Here is a 25,221-nt window from a genome sequence, read left to right as displayed (position 1 = left end):
AGCTCTGTTCCTTTTCTACACACAGTTCTAACAGTCTTGCTTCTCTGGTTTCTCCATTCATAGAAACTAAAAAGGGTAAAAAATGACTACTTTGCAATTTGACACACAAAAAAATGATGCATTATAAAAGTAAACAGGGCCAGGCGCAGTGGCTCACACCTGTAATTCCAGCACTTTGGGAGTTTCGAGGCAGGTGGATCACAAGGTCAGGAGTTTGAGACAAGGCTGGCCAATATGATGAAACCCCGTCTCTACAAAAAATAAAAAGTTAGCCAGGCATGGTGGCCGGCGCCTGTACTCCCAGCTACTTGGGAAGTGGAGGCAGGAGAATTGCTTGAACCTGCGAGGCGGAGGTTGCAGTGAGCTGAGAGCATATCACTGCACTCCAGTCTGGGCGATAGAGCGAGACTCCATCTCAAAAAAACAAAACAAAACAAAAAACAGTTGAACTCAGAGAATATTACAATCATGCTGGATACATGGAGGTTATAAAAATAAACTCTTTCAATGAGTATCAGGTGAGCTTCTACCTAGCACCAGGTCACAGGTTCTTGCTCTTGAGATGCCTCAAGTGTAGTAACATTATGAACATTATGCTGTCATCACTGCTGCTACTGCTGCTGCTTGGTTTTCGTTGTCCAAAACATTTCATAGTTTTTATTGCTGAGGCCCTAGTTCAGGCCATTCTTATGGCCTCATAACTCTTTCTCTGATCCATATAACTTCCTCCAATCCCTCCTTTTATTGCTTCCGGAAAGATCTCCCTAAATGCAAATCCCATCATATTAGTACCCATTAGAAACCTCTAGCAATCCCCACAAGCTACAGGATTTAGCATAGACCACTGTACAAAGCTCTTCATGACTGATCCGTATCTATCTCCCAGCCTCCTTGTACCTCTCCTGCTTCTCATTTCAGGCTCTGTGAACTGCTCTGGTTCTCTCCATACACTGCACTATCTTCATGCCATCCTTTCTCACTGAAGGCCTTTTCTTTTTGCCATTTTAGCTACCTGAATCTCCAGGAAGTTTTCTTCAGCACCTACTCCTGCCACACATATGCCACCCGCCTAGCTAGGCTAGTTATCTTCCCTTTGATCTTACCATACATCGAAATAATGTTCATATGTGTTGATTTTCATGGCCACTTCCTCCTCTCCACTGCCCTTCTTCCTTTTCTACTTCCCAGCATTTTAAGAAACCAGAAGGTGGGAATCATCTGTTTACCATCTTTTCAGTGTTTGATATAAACAATAAGTGACAGTTGAATGGGACTAAATTAAAAGCTCTTTTCCATTCATTTTCCATTCATTTTTGAGACTCAGATGTCATGTCTCAGCAGGAACCTCTGTACGTAGTTCACAAGCTCTGTGTTTCTACAAATGGTTTCCAGGATTTGGCCGTGGAATATGATGCTCTAACAGTGATATAGCAAAGTCATGGGGAGCACTGGAGATGACATGAGCTGCCTGGGATCAATTTGTAAAAGTTATTTTCTGTGAGCCTTGATTCCTTGTCTGTTTATGTGCAGTGCCTGACATGCCAAAGATAGAAAGCTAAAAATGTATTGAGCACTTAACTGTAATTGTTTTTATTTGATCTCCACAATACATTTTGGCAAATGCAAGGCAAATAGTATTATTCCCTTTTTTACAGAGAAGGGCATGGAGTCTCAAACTTGCTTAAGGTAACATGCCCAGTAAGTATTGGTTCTGCTGACAAAAATTTAGAAATTCTGATTTTTAGTTCATTGTTTTTTCCATGACTATATGACATCCACATATGTGCTACAAATGATGGTTTCAATGATGAACTTGACTCATCAAGAAAAGATTCTAACCAGTATATCATGTTGCATATGATATGCTTGCTATAATATACTGCACAGGCAATACCATAGGTAATAACTTTTAGAAAGTGTTCCAGTCAAAAGTTTAAATAAAACCAAGAGAAATGAAGTTCTGAAGGGACTAAGATTCATGTATATAAAAAATAAGCTTATATCGAACACCTTATCCCCTGAGTTATAAATCAAGTATTATTGTAGCCAAATTTTAGTATGATTGTAGATTTATTAAGAAATTAGGATCATAGGACAGAGAAGTTCCTTCAGTTGTGTTCTCAATTACTGATTGTCCTTTAGATAAAGTCATGCTTTGCCTAGTTCATAATAGTAATGGGTAAATTTTAGAGACCTTGCATTGAAAGCCACCTTCAGTAATCCTCCTCTTAGTTTTCTAGAATTGCTACCTAAGATCTAGCCTAAATCTTTCATAAATACCTGAAATCACTTTTATTTTATTACTATTCTTAAATTAGAGGTTATCTGGTTCCTTTACTTGTCTCGACTCACTGGGTCCTCTTCTATATTATAAACTTTTTTTTTGTTGTTTTGTTTTGAGGTGGAGTCTCGCTCTGTGACCAGGCTGGAGTGCAGTGGCGCAATCTCAGCTTACTGCAACCTCTGCCTCCTGGGTTCAAGTGATTCTCCTGCCTCAGCCTCCCGAGTAGCTGGGACTACAGGCGCCCATCACCACACCCAGCTAATTTTTATATTTTTAGTAGAGACAGGGTTTCACCATGTAGGCCAGGATGGTCTTGATCTCCTAACCTCGTGATCCACCTGCCTCAGCCTCCCAAAATGTTGGGATTACATGAGCAACTGTGCCCGGCCTTTTTTTTTTTTTTTTTTTTTTTTACAGTAAGGGCTCTATGTAAGGTTCTGTTTGCGATGGGGGAAACAAGTGAATTGATTCCCAGGGCATTAAAAAATCTTTATTGTTTACCAAAAAATATTTGATTGTTTGAGATGGGCCTCCTTGGAGCCCTAGTCTGAAGTTGGGTCTACTCAGTATAATCTTTGGAAATGTTTGTTTTAATCTGGGCCTCACATACAGCACTTGCCTAGATGCAGCAGTATAATAGGTATCCTTTTAAATGAAGCTAATAAAGCTTTCTTTAATCTTATGAGCCAGACTGTTCTGCCTTCTCTTGGTTACACTAGGGGGCACCTGCTATGATGTAGATTTCCAGGAGCCACTTATACCTTTCTGAATAATAATCTCTAGGGTGGGACTCTGGCATCTGCATTATAATAATCTTTCCAGGTGATTGTTCTACACACTATCTTTGAGAATCTGTGATCCAGGTTGTATTTTGCACCTCAGTGACTAGTGGGTCAGTTTATGTTTTTTGCCAGTAGATGAAGCAAACAACCACCCTACTGAAAAGTTCTTGCTCTTTGGCCTGAGAGTGGTACTTTTCCACTCTTGCTTGGTGTTCTGCTTCCAGACTAATTTCAGTGCTTAGCTGCCCACTATATTGATTTTAAAATGGGCTCAGCCATGTTGGGAATTCTAAGAGTGAGAGTTAAAGCTAGCCTTTTGTTTTAACAAAGGTGTGAGCTTGGCTACCAGCTATCCATAATGATACTGCATCTCAGGAGAGACTCTTATTACTAGGAGCCATGAGGAAGAGTCTATTGATCTTTATCCTGAAGAGCTAGAAATCAAAAGGCAAAGTGTTTCTTCACTAGAGGGTTCTCCTATTTATCATGCAAGCTTTGATTTTAACATTCAGTCTCATACGTGCCATATGTTTATATTTAGTGGAAAGTGAAACAATCATTGGCATCCAAATTGCGAATTCTCTTAGGGAGGGCATCCGAATGGAATTCCGACTCCTTGAAGGAAAGAGAGCTTGTGTTTTACATCATCCTTTTATCATTTGAACCTTTTACATCTTGTAGGTTAAATGTTGTCAGTTGCTCTTCAAGGAGATTTTACCAGCTATTTGCACTTCTCTGGTCTGTGCTCTTTTCATGTCAGATAACTATGCCTAAGATGGTGGGCATCTCAAAGAGGAAAAAGAAAGGCTGCCTTTTTTTTTCCGGTTCACCAAACTATATATTTTATAGTACAAATGCACTTCCAATCAATGGTAAAAGACAAATGTATTTTATTCTAATAATAATGTCATTATTAGCATAAATAGGCACAGTCTCAGTTTTTAAAAATAGAGCCATATGACTCTATTCACTGGTTATGCAATTCCCAAAAAACTGGTACTTAGTTATAAAAAGCATGGCATTGTTGGGGCAAGAGAAAAGCCCAGAACCTAGGAGAAAGGTAGGAAAAGTCCATGTGAATGGCATTGAGAGTCATAGGCCTCAAGAGGCCATTTACATTATTTAAGCAAATTGGGTGTTTCCTCTTTCAAAGTAACCATATTACAGTTTCTCAACATGTAAGGAAAACAGTATATCTCAAGAAAAAAAAAAATCTGAAGTAACACTAAATGTCTTAACTTGCTTTTTATATTTATAATCAACCATTCTTATTTGGTATTTATTATATGTTTATTTTCTAATTATAATTTCATAGAGTCCTTTGAAATTGTTGCTCTGTCACTCTGAGTGAAAAGTATATGTTTTTATTACAATGGGACAACTGATTATATTTGCATGATTCTGAAACAGAGACATATTGATTGTAAAAAATTCAAACTGTACCAAAAATTATAATAAAAATATAAAGCCATAGAGAAATCTACAACTCAAGGATAACTTCTTTTATCAGTGAGGATTAGTCACTTTTATCAGACATCTCTCCATGCATAAATACAAACACACAGGTGTAGTTTTAAAATTTAGGCCAGGCGCAGTGGCTTATGCCTGTAATCCCAGCACTTTGGGAGGCCAAGGTGGGTGGATCACCTGAGGTCATGGGTTCGAGACCAGCCTGCCCAACATGGTAAAACCCCTTCTCTACTAAAAATACAAACAATTAGCTGGGAGTGGTGATGGGTGCCTGTAATCCCAGCAATTTGGGAGGCTGAGGCAGGAGAATCACTTGAACCCGGGAGGCGGAGGTTGCAGTGAGCCAAGATTAGCGCCACTATACTCCAGCGTGGGTGACAAGAGCAAAACTCCAAAAAAAAAAAAAAAATTAACATGAATGTGATCACACTCAGGATGCATTCTATAACCATTTATTTTCCCCACTTAGACATATATCACTGATATCTTTTCATGTCAATAATTGGAGATGTCATTTTTAACGGCCTTGTTGTTTCCCACTGCATGTTGATTCCCTAGGTTTTTTTTCCTCCTGTCCTAGGCATGAACTTATTTTTTCCTATTTCAAAACATACTTGTGCATAAATCTTTTTAAATTTACCTAGTTATTGTCTTAGCATAAAATCTTGGACATGGAATTTCTGGGCCAAAACTTAGGTATAACTAACATGATGATTGATACATATGACCAACCATCGTTCCAGAAAAGTTGAAGCAAGTTTCATTACCAGTAACAGTGTATGGATATGTCTTTTTCCCTACCCTCTTTAATACCAAGTTTTAAAAAATTAGAAAATGTGTTAATATGCTAGATCAAAAACATGTTGATTTCATTCATATTATTTCAGTAAGGAGAAACATCTTTTCCTATTAGGCATTTGTGTATATTTTATCTTTTTGGGGTTGCCTTTTTGTCTGGTTTTCTATTAGATAACTTCTTTTTTGAAAGAGTTCACCTATCCCATTTTATGAGTTCTCTGTATAAGAATATGAACCTTTATATGGCACTTGAACTGTAAATGTTTTCCATAGTTTGTTTTGTATGTTTAAGTATTCTTTATAGTGTTTTAAGTTTTTTACATCAGTGTTTTTACACTGTTTTACAAATTTTTACATCAGTGATGAGTATTTTATTTTTCATAACAAGAGTTGTGTTTTTTCTTTTTTTTACAATGTAAGAAATCTTTTATTTTTTAAAACTTGAGATTATGTTTTTCTTAGGTGGAATATAAGATATAAAATTCAAACATTCTTGTGATAAGCAAACATTTTGCATTTACTTTGGTTCTGTTATCTTCAGTTTGGATTATACCTTTGAGACTAGGAGCATAAACATACAATTGATGAATTTGCTATTTCTTCTTTACAGATAAATTTTTCTTTGTGTCTAGGTCACCACTAAAGACTTAAAATTGGCTAATTTGACATAAAAAAGAATGAAATTATGTTCTTTGCAGCAACATTGGTGCAGCTGGAGGGCATTATCCTAAGTGAAATAACACAGAAACAGAAAATCAAATTCTGCATATTTTCACTTGGGAGCTAAATGATGAGTACACATGGACATAAAGATGGAAAGAGCAGGCATTGGGGGCTCCATAAGTGGGGAAGTGGGGAAGAAGGGAGGGGGGCAAGTTGAAAAACTGCCTATTGGGTCCTATGTTCATTAGAAGTCCAAACCCCAGTATCATGCCATATATATACATTTTATATATACATATATATGGCATGTTATATATATTATATATATATAAAACAAACCTACACATGTACCGCTTAACCTATAATAAAATAAATAAGTGCAAGGTAGCAAAAAGTTGGCTAATTTGAGAGAACCTTACAATTTGCAAATTTAAAATCAGAAAAATTATTGATTTGATTTATCCATTTACTATGCAAATGTATACAGCATGTGATAATGTACAAAAAACATTCTCACATGTTTAATTCTATGTGCTTCTCAGAATCACCCTGTGAGTTGAATACTATTATATTTATTTTATATATGTAAAAAACTGAGGCTTGGGGGAAAGAAAATACAATATTTTTCTGACATAAGATCACTGAACTAATGTGTGTATGACATGATCAGGATTTGAATTCAGGTCTTTGAGTGCAAATTGTGTATTTTTCTTATTTATTTCTGCTATATCCTGATTTTACTTTTTCACTATAATAAAAATAAACAGCAGATGCTTAATGTCAAGCTTGTCCAATTGTCTGTTAAGTGACTTCTTAAAATGAAAAATATGACATGAAGATATTTTCATTGCACCTACAGAAGGGATTCTGACGACCAGAGGTTTTATGCATTTTGAGCACTTAGCTAGGAATAGAAGAATACATTAGTCAATCTGGCTTTAGAAATGTTAGCCAAAGACGTAAAGGCAATTACCAAGTCACACTCCATAGCTGCTGAGAACCTGCAATGACATGTCCTTGATGAATTCCCCTATGGAGCTAATTACATGGAGGAGGGAAGGAGGCAAACATAGCATCCCCTGTGGAATTTGCTCTTGCACTGCACAGCTTCTCCTCAACACACCATGGTACTAGAAACTAATATTTTTCCAAAGAGACATGTCACCTCTGACATCGAGGGCCATCATATTAACAAAACAAGGATCAGATGGAAGAAACACCATTAAGAAAGGCCAGAATCCACACAGACCTGCAGAGGTGGAATGAAATCCTTCACCGTGTCACCTGAAGATGCCTGTGCTCATCTAAGGTGTATATGCCTTGATGCTAACTTAATCTTTATCCGTCAAACAGCTCCTGGACATCTTTCCTCCCCACAAGTTTCTTCTCCCTGATGGCACCCCAGGCAGTGGGTGCCCATTTTCCAAAAGATTCCCAAATTCAATCTCCTTGGTCAGTCTCTTTAGGCTCCCTTTGGGAGTCTGCACAACAGGATTTCCACCTGATGCTGTCATATCTTTCTCCTTTGTTTGTTCATTTTTCCAGTGGGAATTTTCTTGGTTCTCTTTCCCAGTGACATTGAATGCAGTATGGTGTTTTTTTTTTTGTTTTTTTTGTTTTGTTTTTTTTTTTTTTTAAACACTATCTGAGAGAAAAATTCGGCATGACCATATCTATTTCTGCTCTGAAAAGCCAGAATTCATTTAGGGCAGAAAAGAAAATCAAGGGTGCTGTGGTTGGTGAATAAGACAAATTAAAATTTTGTTTTTTCCTTTTACAATGGTTTAATTTTGATAAACAGGTATCACTGTAGCTTTCAGTAAGAGGCATCTGCAGTTACATTTTCCGCCTTGCTGGTCCTATGCAAAGTCAATATGTCATTGACTTTTACTTCACACAAGTTCCTTCCTCTGCCTATTTGTGAGTATATATTACAATGTGCCTTTAAAAAACTCATTATTTTGTTTTTAATACTCAAGAGGTTGTTTCTCTCCCGAAGCATCATGGTTCTTGAGATGAGGAGAAATCCTCCTGAGAAAAGGGTTGCTACATTTAGCAAATAAAAATATAGAATGCCCACTTAAATTTGACTTTAAGATAAACAACAAATAATCTTCTAGTATAAGTAGGTCACAAATATTGCATATGTATTTATGAAACAGACTTCTGCTATGTGCAATATTGCACTACAAATTATTTAAAACATTACACCAAACAATTATTCGTTGTTTATCTGAAATTCAAATTTAACTGGGTAGTTTATGTTTTATCTGGCAACCCTACCTGAGACTATTTTTTCGATTAGTCTCTACAGAGACCAGAACTAGACTGTGTCAGAGGAAGCAGTATGTTTTTTAACTTTCACAATAAGTGAAGTAGAATGGCACTCTTTTCTCATTAGAAATAGCATAGGAATAGGTGTTAGTTCAAATACGTGTATCCTTTCCAGGGTTGACCCACACTAGCACTTCAGAATTAGGGTGGATGATGACGTATATGCATTTAATAGAGTTTTATAAATAATTGCTTGAAGTTGCTCATGGCTTCTTTTGAAGGCATTCATTTAAATTAACTGGTATTCTTTTGTACTTCTTCCATATGGTAATTTTAACAAATCTTAACTCTATAAATCTAATCAGTAAATTCCTGAGTCTATTTAAATACTGTCATTTACACATTTTTGAGGATTGCAGTAAGCTTTAATGAAATATAGGATAATGAAAGGTAAACAAAATATCATGGCCATTGAAGTCCCTAAAAATAAAAATAAAAAGTACTCCAAAGTGTTAAATAGAAACACAATTCCTTCAGGGCATGCTGTCTATAAATCATGACTGAAGGTCCAACCAAGATTAAGTGTAACTAGTATTGTTAGACTTCAAATGGGTCATATTTCTTAAAAATGCCAAATTCTGAATATCAAACTGAAATCTTACTAGAGTCTGAAAGAAACCTGATTATAAGACTAAAATATTAAGACCAACAATTTTCAGTTAGATAAACTCAAAGAGGAAGTCATGAAGCCATGCATCACAGCTACACTGCCACCTACTGGCCTTAAATTTTTAGAAATGAGAATCTAAGTCCCACCCTAATTCTCATTTTTAAAAAACTGATATGTTTTGCATGTAGGGTAAGGAGAAACAGGATCTGTAATGGTTTTGTAGCCACTCCCCTCCAAATTCTATAACAGTGTGGTAGATTAAAGATGGTGGCAAATTCTTTCTCTTCTTCATATTGGGAAACAACGTCTAATTTTCTTCCTCTTGAATCTGAATTGGTCTTAGTGACTTGCATGATCAATGGAATGCAACAGAAGATGTGCTGGGAGTTTCAACACTATTTCTTAAGAAGGCTTTGATTTTTACCCAGGACTCTTAAAATGTTCTCTCTGCTACTATGTAACTACCTGAGACAACAAGGAGGATGCTGGGGAGGCCACATGGAGGCCCTCTGGTAGATCGTTCCAGTAAGGCTCAACCTTCCAGTCATCTTTGACTGGGCAGACATATGAGTGAAGTCATCCTGGGCCCTCCAGTCCAGCCTGCCTGAGAGCGGAATACTAACAAAGGTACTCTATTAGATGCCACCGGGAAGAGAAGAACAGCCCAGCCAAACCCTGCTGGAATTCTTGACCCATGAAATTCTGAGGTAACTAGTTATCAAATGGCTATATTTAGGCTACTAAGTTTTAGAGCAGTCTTGTAAGCAGCAATAATTCACCAGAACAAACAGTGATATATTGATCTTTATACTTAAAAGCAACAGAATGAGGTGGAAGAAGGATGTGCTGATTGGAGAAGGCAAAGGAGAAGTAGAATAAAAATATCTGTAAAGAGATCATAAATGCCATGGACATCAATAAAAGATGAACTAGAGATTTAGAGGACCCAGAGTAAGTTAAAAAAAATTCTAGTCCAAAGTTTTTTGCAGGCTGCTACTGTGATTTTGGGTAACTCAACAACTTTGGCCCAACTTCTTAGAGATTCAGAGAGAAAATGGCAGTAAAATTTCACCTCATGCAGATGCTGTGAACAGTAATGAATAAACATGACAAATATGCTGCAAACAAGAGCTAAAAATGCTATGTAAGAAGCAATCTCGGCACCTACTAAAAGTCTTTCATCAGATGATTTCAAATTGAAGGTGTCTCAGGAGAAAAAAACATTGAAAATACAAACAGATTTTGTTTTTTGTACTTTTATTGAAAAGGTACATTTAAAAAAATACACAGACATTTTACCATTTACAGGTTGCAGATATAGATGCTCTAAAAGAGTTCACTCTGTTTTGTTGTTTTATGATAACTCTTGCCCCTGATATCACAAACATTCCAGTCTAGTTGATATCGGTTTAGAAAGGGGGGCATGGGAGCATGACCTGCAATATATTCAGTGAACAGAAAGACAAATTGTTCAATTATAAATTTTTTATCTTCTGTACATTATTGCATTAGGGAGCCACAAAATTATGTAGCATCATTACAAATGAAAACAGGTTAAAAATGAAGAAGATACTTATATAGAAATACATGGATTCATTGTCTTCTTGCAGAATGCACAAGAGGTGCAAAAATGTGCAATTTAGGAAGCTCTTTTTCTGTTTGTATACGTTTGCTTAGCAACACAAACCAGTGAGGAAGCTACAAAATAAGTTAAACAAAAATAGCAAACAGGTAGTAATTATAGCTATGTTATATGGCTTTCTATTTCATTTAAATATCTCCAAATAAAATGTGAAATAAAGAAAATACATTACTTTATCTTTTGTTCTCTTAAAGAGAAAATTCAAAGCTACTTTGCTTCCTAACATTTACACAGCAACTAAAACTGTTTAATTCAGACAAGAGATACAGATCTAGTACTACACAGGATACAACAGTACTTGGGTCGAAACAGTACACAATCCCTGTCAACAACAGTACACCAAAAAGAGAACTTTGTGATCCGTTGGTAAGATGGTATCCACAAGTAAGCACTTGTGTTCATTGATTTTTGTTCCACACTAGAATACACTCAGTTGGATACCAGAGTTATTTACAGACATCTGAGGAAGATCCTAGTTTTCAAGTCTGTCAGGAAAATATTCCATATTGTTTTAAGCCAGATCATACCCATGGAAAAATAAAGAATGATTTTCTTTCTTTTTCTTTCTTACCAATACATGTTCAAGAAATCAAATATCTGAGATACACAAATTGAATGGGGTGGTGTGGGAGGGGTGGCGGGGAGGAAATAGGGAGATAAAGCCTATGCTGCTCAGATTACTAAATTATAGGAGCGGTCTCTAAAAGCCCTCGTGAATCTAGTGACATGTTTCTCTTTGGAATTGGGGAGCTGGGTGGTAGGCTGCATTTTGTGAGTGAATGGGGGTACAGCAACACAAACTGCTTAAATTGCTGAATCCTTGTGGCTTTCTTTCTCAACTTCCTACTGGCCTCAAACGTCTTGGGGTTTGCAGACGTTAGTACGGAGCAAAGAGGATGGAGGCAGGAGTGGCGCGGATGGGCCCATGTCCAGGCCTCAGAAGAGCTGGAGGAATGGCTGGAGCTTGGAAGAGCGAGGCGGAGGGCCGGGGTGGGAGTGACAGTGCAGAGGACACGGCTGCTGCCGCTGCGAGAGGTGAGGACAGGAAGGCTGGGGCCAAAGGCTTCATCATATCTTTCTGGAATGCAAGTTTTGCCTAAGGGAGGGAGAAAACCAGGAATGGGGTGGAGATACTGTTTTTGAATAACCGCACCACAGATATCTTTTCATAAGAAAAACACCAACATTAAGAAGAAGTCTTAAATTTTGAAAATCTTCACCCTCAGAAGTCGAGAAATGATTATGTTCACAATGCTGGTTTCAGTGGCTCATGGCACAGCTTTCTTTTATTTGGTGGTCTTTGCTCCTGTGTGCTAGGGCACAGGGAAGGGCCTCTGAATAAATTCTAAAGCTATTTTATGCTGCTGCTCACCAGGAAAAAAACATGCCCAGAAGTTTCCTGCTTAGGTGATGAAGTTCAATTCGAAATTCAGGCTTGTCTTAAACCATGATGAGGCCTAGAGAGTTTTGTTTTGTTTTTGAAGAATATGTGTGATCCTTCCCTTCTCTTAGATAAGCTGCATTGAAATTAGGTAACGAGTTCAGTACTTAGGGACCCTGAAGAGTCAAGAAAACAGTTCACACCTCTGTCACTGGCTACTTAATGAGTATTCCTTGAAAAATCAAGGCTACATCAAATTTCTGTTGTTGAGAATGATTGTAAGTGGGCTAGAAACTCGCTATTTAATGGAATGCCAGGATGGAATCCTCCTGTGAAGAAATCAATCCTTAATTTCTCTCTCTTGCAATCAGGAGGAGCCTTGCAAGCTGGATTTGCTTAATGCAGGTAACACCTGCTTGCAGCGTCAGACAGAGGCTTTGGAGAAGCTGGAAGGTAATCTCAGAATTGCCTCCAGCTGGACAAGTTTAGCTTCATCCTCAGACTGAACACTGCACTGGGTCCAGTCCCAGGGAGATTGTGAAATCTATCCATCTTGGTATTTATATGACACTTATTGCTGGAGTCCCTAGGTGTTTTTGCAAAGACACTGAAAATAGCATATATTGAGAGCATAACAGGCTAATTACCAACATGCCTGCTAGAATGGAGAGAGCACACCATGCAGACACTGCTTTACCTTCTCATGCCAAATTAAAAAACAAAAAACCAAAAAAACAGAAAGCATGAGGATATTAAATTAAATGGATGGATTTTTGTTTTATGAAAGAAATCCCTCTTTCCAAGTTCAACATCCCGGGATTCCTTAGGCATCATTTGTCCTTGTTCTTGAGCCTTTACTTTATATGCTAAAGAGGACAGTCTTTTGAAAATAACTTGGTAAAGAGTAACATATTAGCTGTTAAAGAGGTTCAGTTTCTGTTTTCTAAGTAAGTTGCCCTATAGCAGGAGTTAAGCAGTTCAATCTAAAACTTCTGTCTATGAGGGCTATTTAAATTTGAAACCTTTCATGACCATTAGACTCTATGCCCTCCTTGCCCACAGTGGCTGCCCAACCCAGCAAAGCTTCCCCACAAAACAGGTGAGCAGGTGAGGTAAACTTACTGCTAGAATACTTGGGCTCCGCTGGAGTTTGTTGTAAGGGCTGTATTTTGGCTTCAGTGGTTTCCCTGCAACTCGATCTTTATGCCTTCGGCTAGAAATGTGCTGAAAAAAGTTTGATGCATTAGCTGAATTGAAATATGAGTCTTATTCCATGTAAAATTTATTTCTAGGTAGCTGTTTTCTCCATTGCCAACTCTAGGTCCATAGTTCCATGATGGTGTGGGTAAAATCATTACGATTTCTAAATTAAGACTTACTCCTCCCTCAATTGTAATGCTTCTCGGTCTCTCTCCTGTTCTCTATAGCCCTTATCAGATTTTGCCTGGTATTAACACTGTTACTGATGAGTTTCTCTCTTTAATCAGATTTTGAGCCTTTGGAAGACAGGCTTATCATCTCACCTTACCAGAAGCTCCTGCTCAACTGTAGGCTCCAGTGACTACTGTTCCTGTCTCTCCAACATCTAGCCTGGAACCTGACATATAGTAACAGTAGATGCTCAAATATTTCATACTGACTTTTTCTTCCACATAGCACCTGTATTTGCATATTGTTTGCATCCTACAAAAGTTAGTCAACTTAACTGTGAGCATGGTAAAAACCATTCTATAGATGAGAAGATACACAGTCAAGTGGTATCCTCAAACAACAATGTTTACTAATTCAGGATACGTTACCTGTTTGAGTTGAATTTCTGAATTAACGTGAACATCACAGATTTCACAATGAAATGTCTTGTTCTGTAGTCCTGACCCCTTACTGCCATTCTGCATCTTTAATCTTGATCCAGGTCTAGGATAGGATTTAATTGGACCAGCCCCATTACGAGCTTCAACCATGGTCTTGTGTTTAGATCCTAAGAGAAAGAGACACATATTAAATAGCTATCCAAGAATTATACAGAGCTCTTTGTTTTTTTATCCTTGAGAAGTTTACCTGCAGGCTAAAATGCCCAACGCTTTTTTTAAATGATCACTTTAATGCGGATTTTTAGTTTAACACGTTATTGTAAAAAATGGAAAAATGTAAGAGTATATAATACAGAAAATATAGAGAAACATAAGAAAATAAGGATTACTCGTTTTCACTACTCAGAGGTAACCAGTATTATTTTAGGGTATTTCTTGTCAGATTCTTTTTTTAACGTACTAAAAATTTTTTTTAAAATGGGGATCATACTAATTAAATATCCTAAAAATTTCACATAACAAATCATGTACATATTTTCTGATCATTATGTTTTAATGGCTGATTAACATATATCATATTGGGTTACTATAATTTATTCAGTATTTCCCTACTGGTGGGCTTTAGGTTGTTTCTATTTTTTTTCTCTTTTAAGTGTATTGCAGTGAACACTGTGCATAAATATTTATCTTCATCTCTGTCACTTCATCAAAATGAGTTTTGGACAGTATTAGATGTTTTTAAGAAAATAAAGAATAGGACAAGTTTGATCTCCAAGCTGCTTTTGTCTTGCTAGTTGCAAAGTCATATGATCATACTCTTCTAAAATCACTCTTTTGAACCAAAAAAGTAGAGAAGCATTGAACAACCCTAAGGTCTGAACAACAAAAGATATGGTATTCTGATGGGAAAAGTTGGGTTTTATTATAAACATTATTTAAATGCAAAAGATAGCTGCTAACCTGTGTTGTGTGCCTCCAGCTGTGACAGGGAGTTCACAGCCACTTTGCATAGTGAACAATAAAGTAATTTTTTGGCTTTTTCTTCTTCGGATTCAACAACAGTACCGGGAGCTCCATTTGTGCTCTTGGAGGGAGAAGTGGCTGCTCCAGGTGGCAGGGGTGTTGTGCCAGATTTGAGGAGAAATGAGCCACTTTCAGAGCTTGACGGCTGACTGGAACTGCTGGCTTTTAACTTCCCTTTATCTTCTAAGAGAAACACAGACAGATCTTATTGAAGCCTCATATGTCATATAAACAAAGATAAATCACCATAAAGGAATTAAAAATAGAAATTTGATTCTTACGTGAAGTTTTTATTGCAGCATAGATTTCAGTTTATAAAGGTTAAATCAACCTCTATGTTTAAATCAAACAGAACACTATGCCATCAGTTTGATATTAGGTCATCCCAAGATAAGGATGACTTATGAAAAATGACTTTGTTCTCCCACTTGGAGCAGGTAACTTTCTATCTGACATCCTTCAGTTGTAAATTATGCTACAAAGAAATCTTTATTATTAAACAAAACTACCTACCCTCTGATACAATTACATGATATGAAGGTAACATGAAATAAGCCATTAGGCCATGTTAGTTTCATTTGACTACTTATGTTTAATTATGACAGAGATAAGTTAAACTTTAATTTGTATACCAAGCTAAAATTTTAACTTTGGATTGTGGGATAGAAGAAACATGGTTAATTTTGGTTATGATTAGCTAAGTTTTTGCTGCTCTGTGGATGGCAATGCAATTTATCCAAAATATAAGAGACCAAGATTCCATTCATTATGCTTATTAATTACTGCCAGTCTAAATCAAAAGTTTTAAATAATGACATTAACCATAAGCACAATATGAAGATTAGCCAAGTCATTTAAAGACACTTTGGCAGTTTGATCATGTAGCTACTAAATGCTTATAATCCTCAAGGCCCATGTGTAGGCTGTGAGAGTCAGAGTGACTTTAACAGAATCTAACTCATTGAGGTTCATTTGCTATTCAAGACAGTCTCTGTTCAGTGACTCCTTTGGGAAAGAAACTGGGGCTTTGTAAGCAGCAACAAAATCCATCAAACATTTAATCCTAGTAGAGCTGGTACTTTTAGAAAATGTCTATAGATATGCTGATTAACTCTCACGAAGAGAGAAAGGGAATGAAATCTGAGAATATATTTGCTAATTGCCCTAGCTAATTTGGAATTGTATACCACTGGCCTAGAAGACTAAGAGGGAAGGAGAGACTAGGCAACAGCAATGTGGTGTGTGTTTCTGTGTGTATGTTACAAGGTTCTGTATGTGGGTAAACCTAAGCTTTTAGGACACATTGCAAATGATGGGAGATCATATTTCTACTAAAATATTATATAAAGAAAAGCCTAATTGATTTAGGAATCAGCAGTTGATTTCCATCCTTTTTTTCAGTTGGATCCATTCAGGTTGAGACTAGACACAGCCAGGGTGCTATGGAGGGATTTCAAATCTGGGTGTTACTTAGAATAAATGAATGCTGAGATCCTTTTATACCCTTAGGTTGCACATTCCATATTCCCTTTCAGTGAGTATATTAAAACTTCAGGACGACATGAAATATGATGGAAAAAGTCTTAGACTTTTATTAAACTGACCTCTACAGTGTGAGCGAAGGACATAAAATCATTCTTCCTAATTGGTAATAGTCAGCAAATTAGATTGGAGAATATTTTAGGCCTGGAACCCTCTCATCTATAAGGATCCCTCAGATTGAATTTGCAATCTTACAGAACTCATAAAGCAGCAAAATAATTCAGTAATCTTAATATTTGGAATTACTCAGTTTCTTGTGATGAAAATTAAAGTTATTACATACCAAAATCTTTCCTTGCTTCAAGCATTTCATATGAATTCGATCTAAAAGAATCTGAACTGTTTCAGTCATTGACTCACTCATTCTCTCATATTACTAATAATGTCCCTTATACTAATGTCCCTCATAAACCCTTACATTTATATAGAACTTTACAGTTTACAAAATGCTATGACTTACATTGTCTTATTAGCGCTCACAGAAAACTTGTGAAATAGGTAAGGCTCAAAATGATTATTCCTATCTTAAAGATGAGGAAACCAAGCCTTTTCAAAATTAAATAACGTCCCATGGATTAGTAAGTGGCATAAATGAGCGTGGTGTTTTCTCTAACTGATCGGTCTGTGGTACACTAATATTTCAGCACAAAAGGAGGACTTAATAGATCACTAGTGACATAAAAGTATACAACAGTCACCCTAGATGTGAAATAGCAGTTGCTTCCTTTTACAATTATAGGTTAGTTTTTAAAGTATATTTATTTGGTGTAAGTGAAAATATCTATCCTGTTCAACAATCATTTGATTTAGGTTATACTGAGAAGATGTATAAAATTATATATTTTCTCTGTTCCTATTTCTTTAAGAAAAATACTTCCTTTTCATATCTTGTTTTCAAAGAGGTAATTTGTGAATTAACAAGTACATATTAATAATATGTTAATTGCTGACAATGTGCTAGACACTAAAGAGAATAGTAAATAAAGTAAGTATGTACTATGAGAAAATTACAGCATAGCAGGAGGAAATGAGACAGTCATTCAAAGATCTCTAATTTACAACAGAAACTGGTAAGAGGCATGAGAGCACAGGGCAGAAAATGATTACTTCTGCTTGGGAAGAACGAGACATTTTTCATTAAGGAAGTGGCATTTTGAAGGTTTTGAAGGTCAGATTTAGATAAGGATAGAATAGGGTTGAAAATGAGTGGGAAGTGAATGGTTAGAAGCAGAAACATGAAGAAATACCTAGGTATTAGAAATCGTGGGGTTTTGTTGGTGAATACTTGGTAGTTGAGCATAGAGCTGGCAACAAGTGTAATGGGATGAAGGGGTGGCCTGCCCCGCCACACCTGTGGGCGTTTCTCATTAGGTGGAAGGAGAGACTTGAGAAAAGAAATAAGCCACAGAGACAAAGTATAGAGAAAGAAAAAGTGGGCCCAGGGGACCGGCGCTCAGCATATAGAGGACCCACGCCGGCACTGGTCTCTGAGTTCCCTTAGTATTTATTGATAATTATCTTTACCATCTTAAAGATAAGGGAGTGGCAGGACAATAGGATCATTTTTGGGAGAAAATTAGCAGTAAGACATATGGTTAAAGATCTCTGTGACCTGGGTAAGTTCAAAGGAAAATGCTGTGCCTTGAGATGCGTATGCAAACATCTCCATAAATCTTTTAGCAGCATTGCTCCAGCAAGTCTCCCAGCAAGTCCCACCTTATGCTGTAAGGCGGTTTTCTCCTGTCTCAGTAAACAGAGCGTACAATCGGGTCTCACACTGAGATGTTCCGTTGCCCAGGGACGGGCAGGACTTTTAACTAGCAAGCTGCCTTCAGGCATTTGTTTAACAAAGACACATCCTGCACAGCCCAAAATCCATTAAACCTTGAGTCACCACAGCACATGTCTCTTGCAAGGACAAGGTTGGGGGTAGGGTCACCACAGCACATGTCTCTTGCAAGGACAAGGTTGGGGGTAGGGTCACAGCCCAAAATCCATTAAACCTTGAGTCACCACAGCACATGTCTCTTGCAAGGACAAGGTTGGGGGTAGGGTCAACAGCATCTCAAATACAGAACAAAATGGAGTCTCTTATGTCTACTTCTTTCTATATAGACACAGTAACAGGCTGATATCTCTTTCTTTTCGCCACAATGGGAGATATTATTATAGAGGTCAATTGAGCCAGAAGGCAGAGAATATCTTAAAACTATTAAAATATATACTAAGGGCAGACACTTCCCTTTTAAAATTGAGATGTATGGTATGTTTAACACTTACATGATCTAAAATTCAGATAAATTATGTTTTAAATTTTTTTCTCAGATAGGCCAGAGTCTTAATCTTTGAGAATATTAAGGAAAAATATTGACTTTGGAAATGTGTACATGATTTTACTCTATTCAGGAAATTCTGTTATTGGATAGATACTATCTAGTCAATAAAAGGGATCCTAAAATTTGAAAAGTCACTGATATATTTATATATTTGAATAGTGGCATTCTTTCTCAATATGCAAACGTCTAAACTTCAAAGCCTAATTTTGTTATTTCTCATCTTAATTGCTTGATATTTTAATGAAAATCCATTGTCTTATTCCTCATTCCTTCCTGGTATTTTAAAAACCTCTTTGTGTATTTGAAAGTTTAATTAATGTACTGTTTACTTCTGTTTCTTTTAATAAAGATGCATGTCTTCTGGAACTTCTGGTTAAGATGAATTCCATTTTCAAGTATTCCCTCACCTAATGTTAATTAGCAGGTTTTCTGACTGTCCTAATTATTTCTTGATTACTCAAACACATTTATAAGGTTTTATCCTACAGGATTTTGAAGCAGAATTTGCTTAGCTACATCAGAATTGTTCGTTGTAACAAATATACATAATTTATGCATCCAAGTGAATTTATTTCTTCAAAGTAGTGTCCTTGGGAAGTTCCATACTGATTCATTTATTTTCCAAAGCTCCAAACACTCGAAAACTCTTTCTTTTGATACTCCTTTTATGTCCAGTTCATAAGCCATGTAAAGAAAATCAGTCTTCAAAATGTATCACCCTTATTTCTTACTCCAAAATCTTTACTCAAATTAATCCACCTTATTCATCAAACTTAGCACTACATTACTCAAACACAGCCTCAGAAGACTAATATACTAAGACAAAAAGAACATACCAGAAGCTCTAAAAAGAAGTTTTAAGAAACCAATCCTGTTGGCATATGGAAGAGTCATGTCCATTCATAGGTCTTAATTTAAAAAACAATAAAAAATTAATATTCTACCTACAATGTAGGTCTTATATTTTGAATTAGAACTTTGAAAGCTATAATCAAATTTTTATTATTTGACTTGTAAGATTTGCTTTTGAGTTTAATTTTATCAATGTAATAAGATTTTCTAATCAGGATTCAGTGGTTTAATAATAGATACATATTTTATGCAATAAATGTATGCTCACTGCAGAAAATTTTAAAAATGAAGTCAGACAAAAATTTAAAAAATTAAAATTACTCATGATTCTATCATCTACAATAACAGTTTGTAAACTTTTTCTATACAGCTCCAGAAGACACATTAAGCTTTGTGGCTATACTGTCTCTGTTGTAACTACTCAACTCTGGTTTGTAGTAGGAAAGCAGCCACTGGCATGGCTGTGATCCAGTAACATTTTACTTACGAAAATAGGTGGCAGGCAATATTTGGCTCACAGGCAATAGTTTTGACCTAGCATTATGATATTTTGGTATATTTTACTCTATACTATTTTTTACATAATAGCAAATATGAATATACAGAAGCATACTGTTCTGTAACTAATATTTTTCACTTAGGAATAAATCAAGAACATTTCCATGTCAATAAATGCAGAACTGGATTAAGATTTCTAACACCAAATTATATTTATTTATATGAATGTACTATATTCAGCAATCTTCTTTTGATATTTTGGTTATCTCTGGTTTGCACTTTTGTTAATGTTTAAAGGATATTGAACAAGACTTCTGTGGCCTCAATGAAGGACACAACTGAGAATTGAAAGCAACTAGTATTTAGTATTATAGCATGTTAGAGATAGTTCCTCAGAAACCCCCAACACAGTCCTGTGGTATTTATAAGATTTAGTAGAACTGGTCCAGCTACCAGCACCCTATCACCCACCTGTCTAGGCCTTATAAAGTAGTCTGAAGATTGGAGGACTCACTGGAGTCATGAATTTCTGGTCTGGTTGGGAGCTTCTGAATCCCAAACTAATAAAGCTAGAAATGCAGGTAAGAAGGGGACACTGGGATTTCATTCCCTAGTTAGACTACTGCAGGTCTTGGCAATCTGTTCCTCACTTGTGGTTGAAGGGAGATGGGGTTGGAGCAAGAAAGGTAAGAAGGAGAAGAACCTATAATCTCAGTTTGGCATGTCAAGGTTGAATAAGATTTCTTTGGGCCAATAGGATGCTTTGAAAGGTGGCCTGGCTCAAATCATGTTGTTAGTGCCCAACATAAGAAGTCTGATCACTAGGACCTTGGCAGCAAGAGGCTGAAGGGTGGACCTTTAGTGGCACAAACTGAGGAAGGGTTGTAAGAGGTCAGGGAACCAACCTTATGAAGAATTCACACATTGTCCCTGAGAGTCAGACAGCATCTGGACATCTGCCATTCAGAGGACAACCATAACTGTCATTAAGTACAAAAGCATTTGCCCTTTTTTCTCCTCTAATTCCTCCTCTTATCCCTAACAATGGAAAGTGCAAGAATCAGAAAGCATGGAACATGGAAGAAAGAGCAGACCATGCCGCTTTTCATGGTTCAACCAGAGCCAGAAAAAAGGGAGTGTTCAACTGGATAAGAGCCTAAAGTTTCAAATAGGACCAGACTTTCTGATATTTGACAATGTCTTTGAGGAATGAGAAAGGGAGATTCAATAGAATACACAGTCACGTGTCACATAATGACATTTCAGTCAATGATGGACTGCATATACAATGGTGGTCCCATAAGGTAATAATGGAGCTGAAAAATTCCTATTGCCTAGAGATGTGGTAGCTGTCATGATGTTGTAGTGTAACACATTACTCATGTGCTTGTGGTGATTCTGGTGTGAACAAACCCACTGTGCTACCAGTTGTATAAAAGTATAGCACACACAGTTATGTAAGGTATATAATACTTGATAATGATAATAAATGACTGTGTTACTGGTTTATATATTTACTATACTATGCTTTTTATAATAATTATTTTAGAGTGTACTCCTTCCATTTATGAAAAAAATTAAAGTTATCTGTAAAATGGCCTCAGGCAGGTTCTTCAAGAGGTATTCTAGAAGAAGGCATTGTTATCATTTATGACAGTTCCATGCATGTAGTTGTGCCTGGAGACCTTCCAGTGGGTTAAGATGTGGAAGTGGAAGACAGTGACATTAATGATCCTGACCCTGTGTAGGCCTAGGCTAATATGGGTGTTTGTGTCATAGTTTTTAATAAAAAAAGTTTTTTTAAAAGTTAAATAATTTAAAGATAGAAAAGAGCTTAGAGAATAAGAATATAAATAATTTTTGTAACACTCTGCAGTGTGTTTATGTTTTAAGCTAAGTGTTATTACAAAAAAGTCAAAAGTTTAAAAACATTTAAAGTTTATAAAGTAAAAAGATTACATTAAGCTGAGGTTAATTTATTACTGAATAAAGAAATTTTCTAAAAATAAATTTAATGTAGCCTAAGTATATAGTGCTTATAAAGTCTACAGTAACATCCTAGTATGGTAAGTGTATAGGAATGTCCTGGGTCTTCACATTCATTCACCACTCACTCACTGACTCACCCACAGCAACTTCCACCTCTACAAGTTCCATTCATGGTAAATGCTCTATACAGGTATGCCATCCTTATCTTTTATACAATATTTTTATGGTAACTTTCCTATGTTTAGATACACAAATGCTTATCGTTGTGTTGCAATTGCCTACAGTATTTAGTACAGTAACCTGCTATATAGGTGTGTAGTGTAGGAGCTAAATAGTTCATATGGTTTAGCTGTGTCCCCACTAGATTATGTAGTTCCCATAATCTCCATATGTCATGGGTGGGAGCCGGTGGGAGGTAATTAAATCATGGGTGCAGTTACCTCCATGCTGCTGGTTCTCATGATTGTGAGTGAGTTCTCATGAGTTCTCATGAGATCTGATGGTTTCATTAGGGTTTTTCCCCCTTTCACTTGGCACGTCTCCTTGCTGCCACTATGTGAAGAAGGGCATGTTTGTTTCCCCTTCCACCATGGTGGTAAGTTTCCTAAGGCCTCCCCAGCCATGCTGAGCTGTGAGTCAAATAAACCTCTTTTGTTTATAAATTATCTAGTCTCACCCAGGCGCAGTGGCTCACACTTGCAATCCCAATACTTTGAGAAGCAGAGGCAGGCAGATCACTTGAGGTCAGTATGAGACCAGCCTGGCCAACATGATGAAACCCCATCTCTACTAAAAATACAAAAAAAATTAGCCAGGCGTGGTGGCATGTGCCTGTAATCCCAGCTACTTGGGAGGCTGAGGCAGGAGAATGCCTGAACCCAGGAGGCAGAGGTTGCAGTGAGCCGAGATAGTGCCACTGCACTCCAGCCTGGGTGAGATTGCATCTCAAAAAAAAAAAAAAAAAAAAAAAAAAAAAAAAATTACCCAGTCTCGGGTATGTCTTTATTAACAATGTGAGAAGGAACTAATACTAGTGTAAACTATTTGGCTTAGGCCTGTAGTAGGTTGTACTGTCTAGATTTGTGTGAGTACTATACACTGAAAGATGTTTGCACAATGACAAAATAGCCTAAAAATGCATGTCTTGGAATGTATCTGCATTGTTAAGCAACACTGCATTGTTAAGCAACACTGTATAGGCTATCATGTTTGTACCTCATTGAATTCATACATTCAATAAACCAGTTACATAAACAGTATTATATGCAGACATCTCTGAAAACTCATCTGATAATTTCCTCAGGACATGAACTTTGAAGAGAAATTGCTGGGACAAAGATTGTGTACATTTCTGAGCTTTTGATGCATATACCAAATTGCCCTCCAGAATGGTCATACAAATGAATACTCTTAGGAGTGTCATAAAAGATCGTGGCTTCCCTGTACCTTTATCAGCCTAATTATCCATTGCCCTTACGAATCAAACAGACATAATATGGTATCTCATTGTTAATTTGATTGGTATTTATTTTATCACTAAAACAGATGAATATTGTTTTATAAGATTAATGATGCTTTGTATCTCAATGTAATTTAAAAAATTTTTATTATTCTGAAAGGAAACAAAAATCTTACAGTTTTGTTTGTTTGTTTGTTTGTTTGTTTGGAGATGGAGTCTCTCTCTGTTGCCCAGGCTGGAGTGCAGTGGCCGGATCTCAGCTCACTGCAAGCTCCACCTCCCGGATTTACACCATTCTCCTGCCTCAGCCTCCCGAGTAGCTGGGACTACAGGCGCCCGCCACCTCACCTGGCTAGTTTTTTGTATTTTTTAGTAGAGACGGGGTTTCACCGGGTTAGCCAGGATGGTCTCGATCTCCTGACCTTGTGATCCGTCCGTCTCGGCCTCCCAAAGTGCTGGGATTACAGGCTTGAGCCACTGCACCCAGCCTAAATCTTACAGTTTTAAGAGTTAAAACATTGTACACTAAAGTAAAAAACTTTACAATAATAATAAACTTTCTTTTATACATCCTAATCATGTTAAGTTGATTGAAGCATTGTTCTTGAAAACTGAAATCAGTATTGCAGTCATTATTTGAAAATTTGCTTTATGCAGAGCAAAAATACTAGCCTAATGGCGGTTCCAGGCAATTATATCTCACAATAATGGTAAACGTAACAATAATAATCACAAATCAACCACTCATAGTAACTGAGCACTCACTATAGACAAATCACTATTTTAAGAATCTATAGTCATTATCTAATTTCTTTTTCAAACACTATAATGAGATAGAAATTGTTACTATCTGTACTTTTAAACATTTTTCTTTTTCTTTTAATTGAGGTATAGCATGTATTATAACATATATAAATTTAATACATTTTAATGTATGTATATAGATACAATATCACATAGATACACCTGATGATTAAGTGTTTTCACTACCTCAGAAGCTCCCTTGAACCTCTACCAGTTGAGATTTCCTCCAAAGATAATCACCTCTATTAACGTAGATCAGTTTTATCTATTTTTAAGCTTCATATAAGGAAATCACACAATATATTTATTTTGTGTCTGGCTTCTTTCACTCAACATTATGTCGGTAAGATTCGTCTATATTATTATATATAGAAGGATATTTTTTCACTGCTGGGTAGTATTCCATTGTATGAGTATGCCACAATTTATTTACCTATTTTGCTATTGATGAAAATTTAAAATGTTTTCAGTTTTTGGCCATTTTGAATAATTCTACTATGTACATTCTTTTAAGTGTTTTTTGGTAGACATAAATACTCATTTTTGTTATGTATATATACACAGTAGAATTATTGGGCCACAAGATATTCATATCTAGCTTTAGTAGATTCTGAAAAGTTTTCCAAACTGATTGAACCAACATATATTTCTATCAGCAATGTATGAAAAATTCCAATCATTCTACATCTTGTCTAATTCATGGTATCAGTATTGTCGGTCTTTTTGATTTTAGCCATTCTAGTGGATGCATGGTGGTATCTTATTGTGGTTTTAATTTGTATTTTCCCAATGGCTAGTGATAATGAGCTCTTTTCTTTTTTTTATTGGCCAATTGTATATTTTGTGAGTGTTTGTTCATATCTTTAGCCCACTTTTAAAACTGGGTTGTCAGCTTTTTCATTATTGATTTATAGGAATTCTTTAAATATAGCCTGAACAGTAG

General features: G+C 36.5%; 1 protein-coding gene across 9 annotated transcripts in view; it reads right to left on the bottom strand.

Annotated features, from left to right (window-relative positions):
- Positions 1 to 10,186: 10,186 nt before the first annotated feature.
- Positions 10,187 to 25,221, bottom strand: part of ZNF385B (zinc finger protein 385B) — a 435,288-nt gene continuing 420,253 nt past the window's right edge. For all 9 annotated transcript variants that reach the window (XR_004441677.1, XM_033230981.1, XM_033230987.1 and 6 more), the window contains 4 exons: positions 14,736 to 14,981; positions 13,764 to 13,942; positions 13,087 to 13,188; positions 10,187 to 11,679 (listed from right to left, as the gene is read on the bottom strand). Coding sequence is in view for 8 of the 9 variants with exons in the window: in XM_033230981.1 (XP_033086872.1) it covers positions 11,461 to 11,679; positions 13,087 to 13,188; positions 13,764 to 13,942; positions 14,736 to 14,981 (746 nt within the window). In the remaining variant the exon portion in view is untranslated. The remainder of the gene's footprint in view (positions 11,680 to 13,086; positions 13,189 to 13,763; positions 13,943 to 14,735; positions 14,982 to 25,221) is intronic.

Source organism: Trachypithecus francoisi, unplaced genomic scaffold, assembly GCF_009764315.1.
Source record: "Trachypithecus francoisi isolate TF-2019V2 unplaced genomic scaffold, Tfra_2.0 Lachesis_group13, whole genome shotgun sequence".
NCBI lineage: Eukaryota > Metazoa > Chordata > Mammalia > Primates > Cercopithecidae > Trachypithecus > Trachypithecus francoisi.
This window is presented reverse-complemented; position numbering and strand designations above follow the sequence as displayed.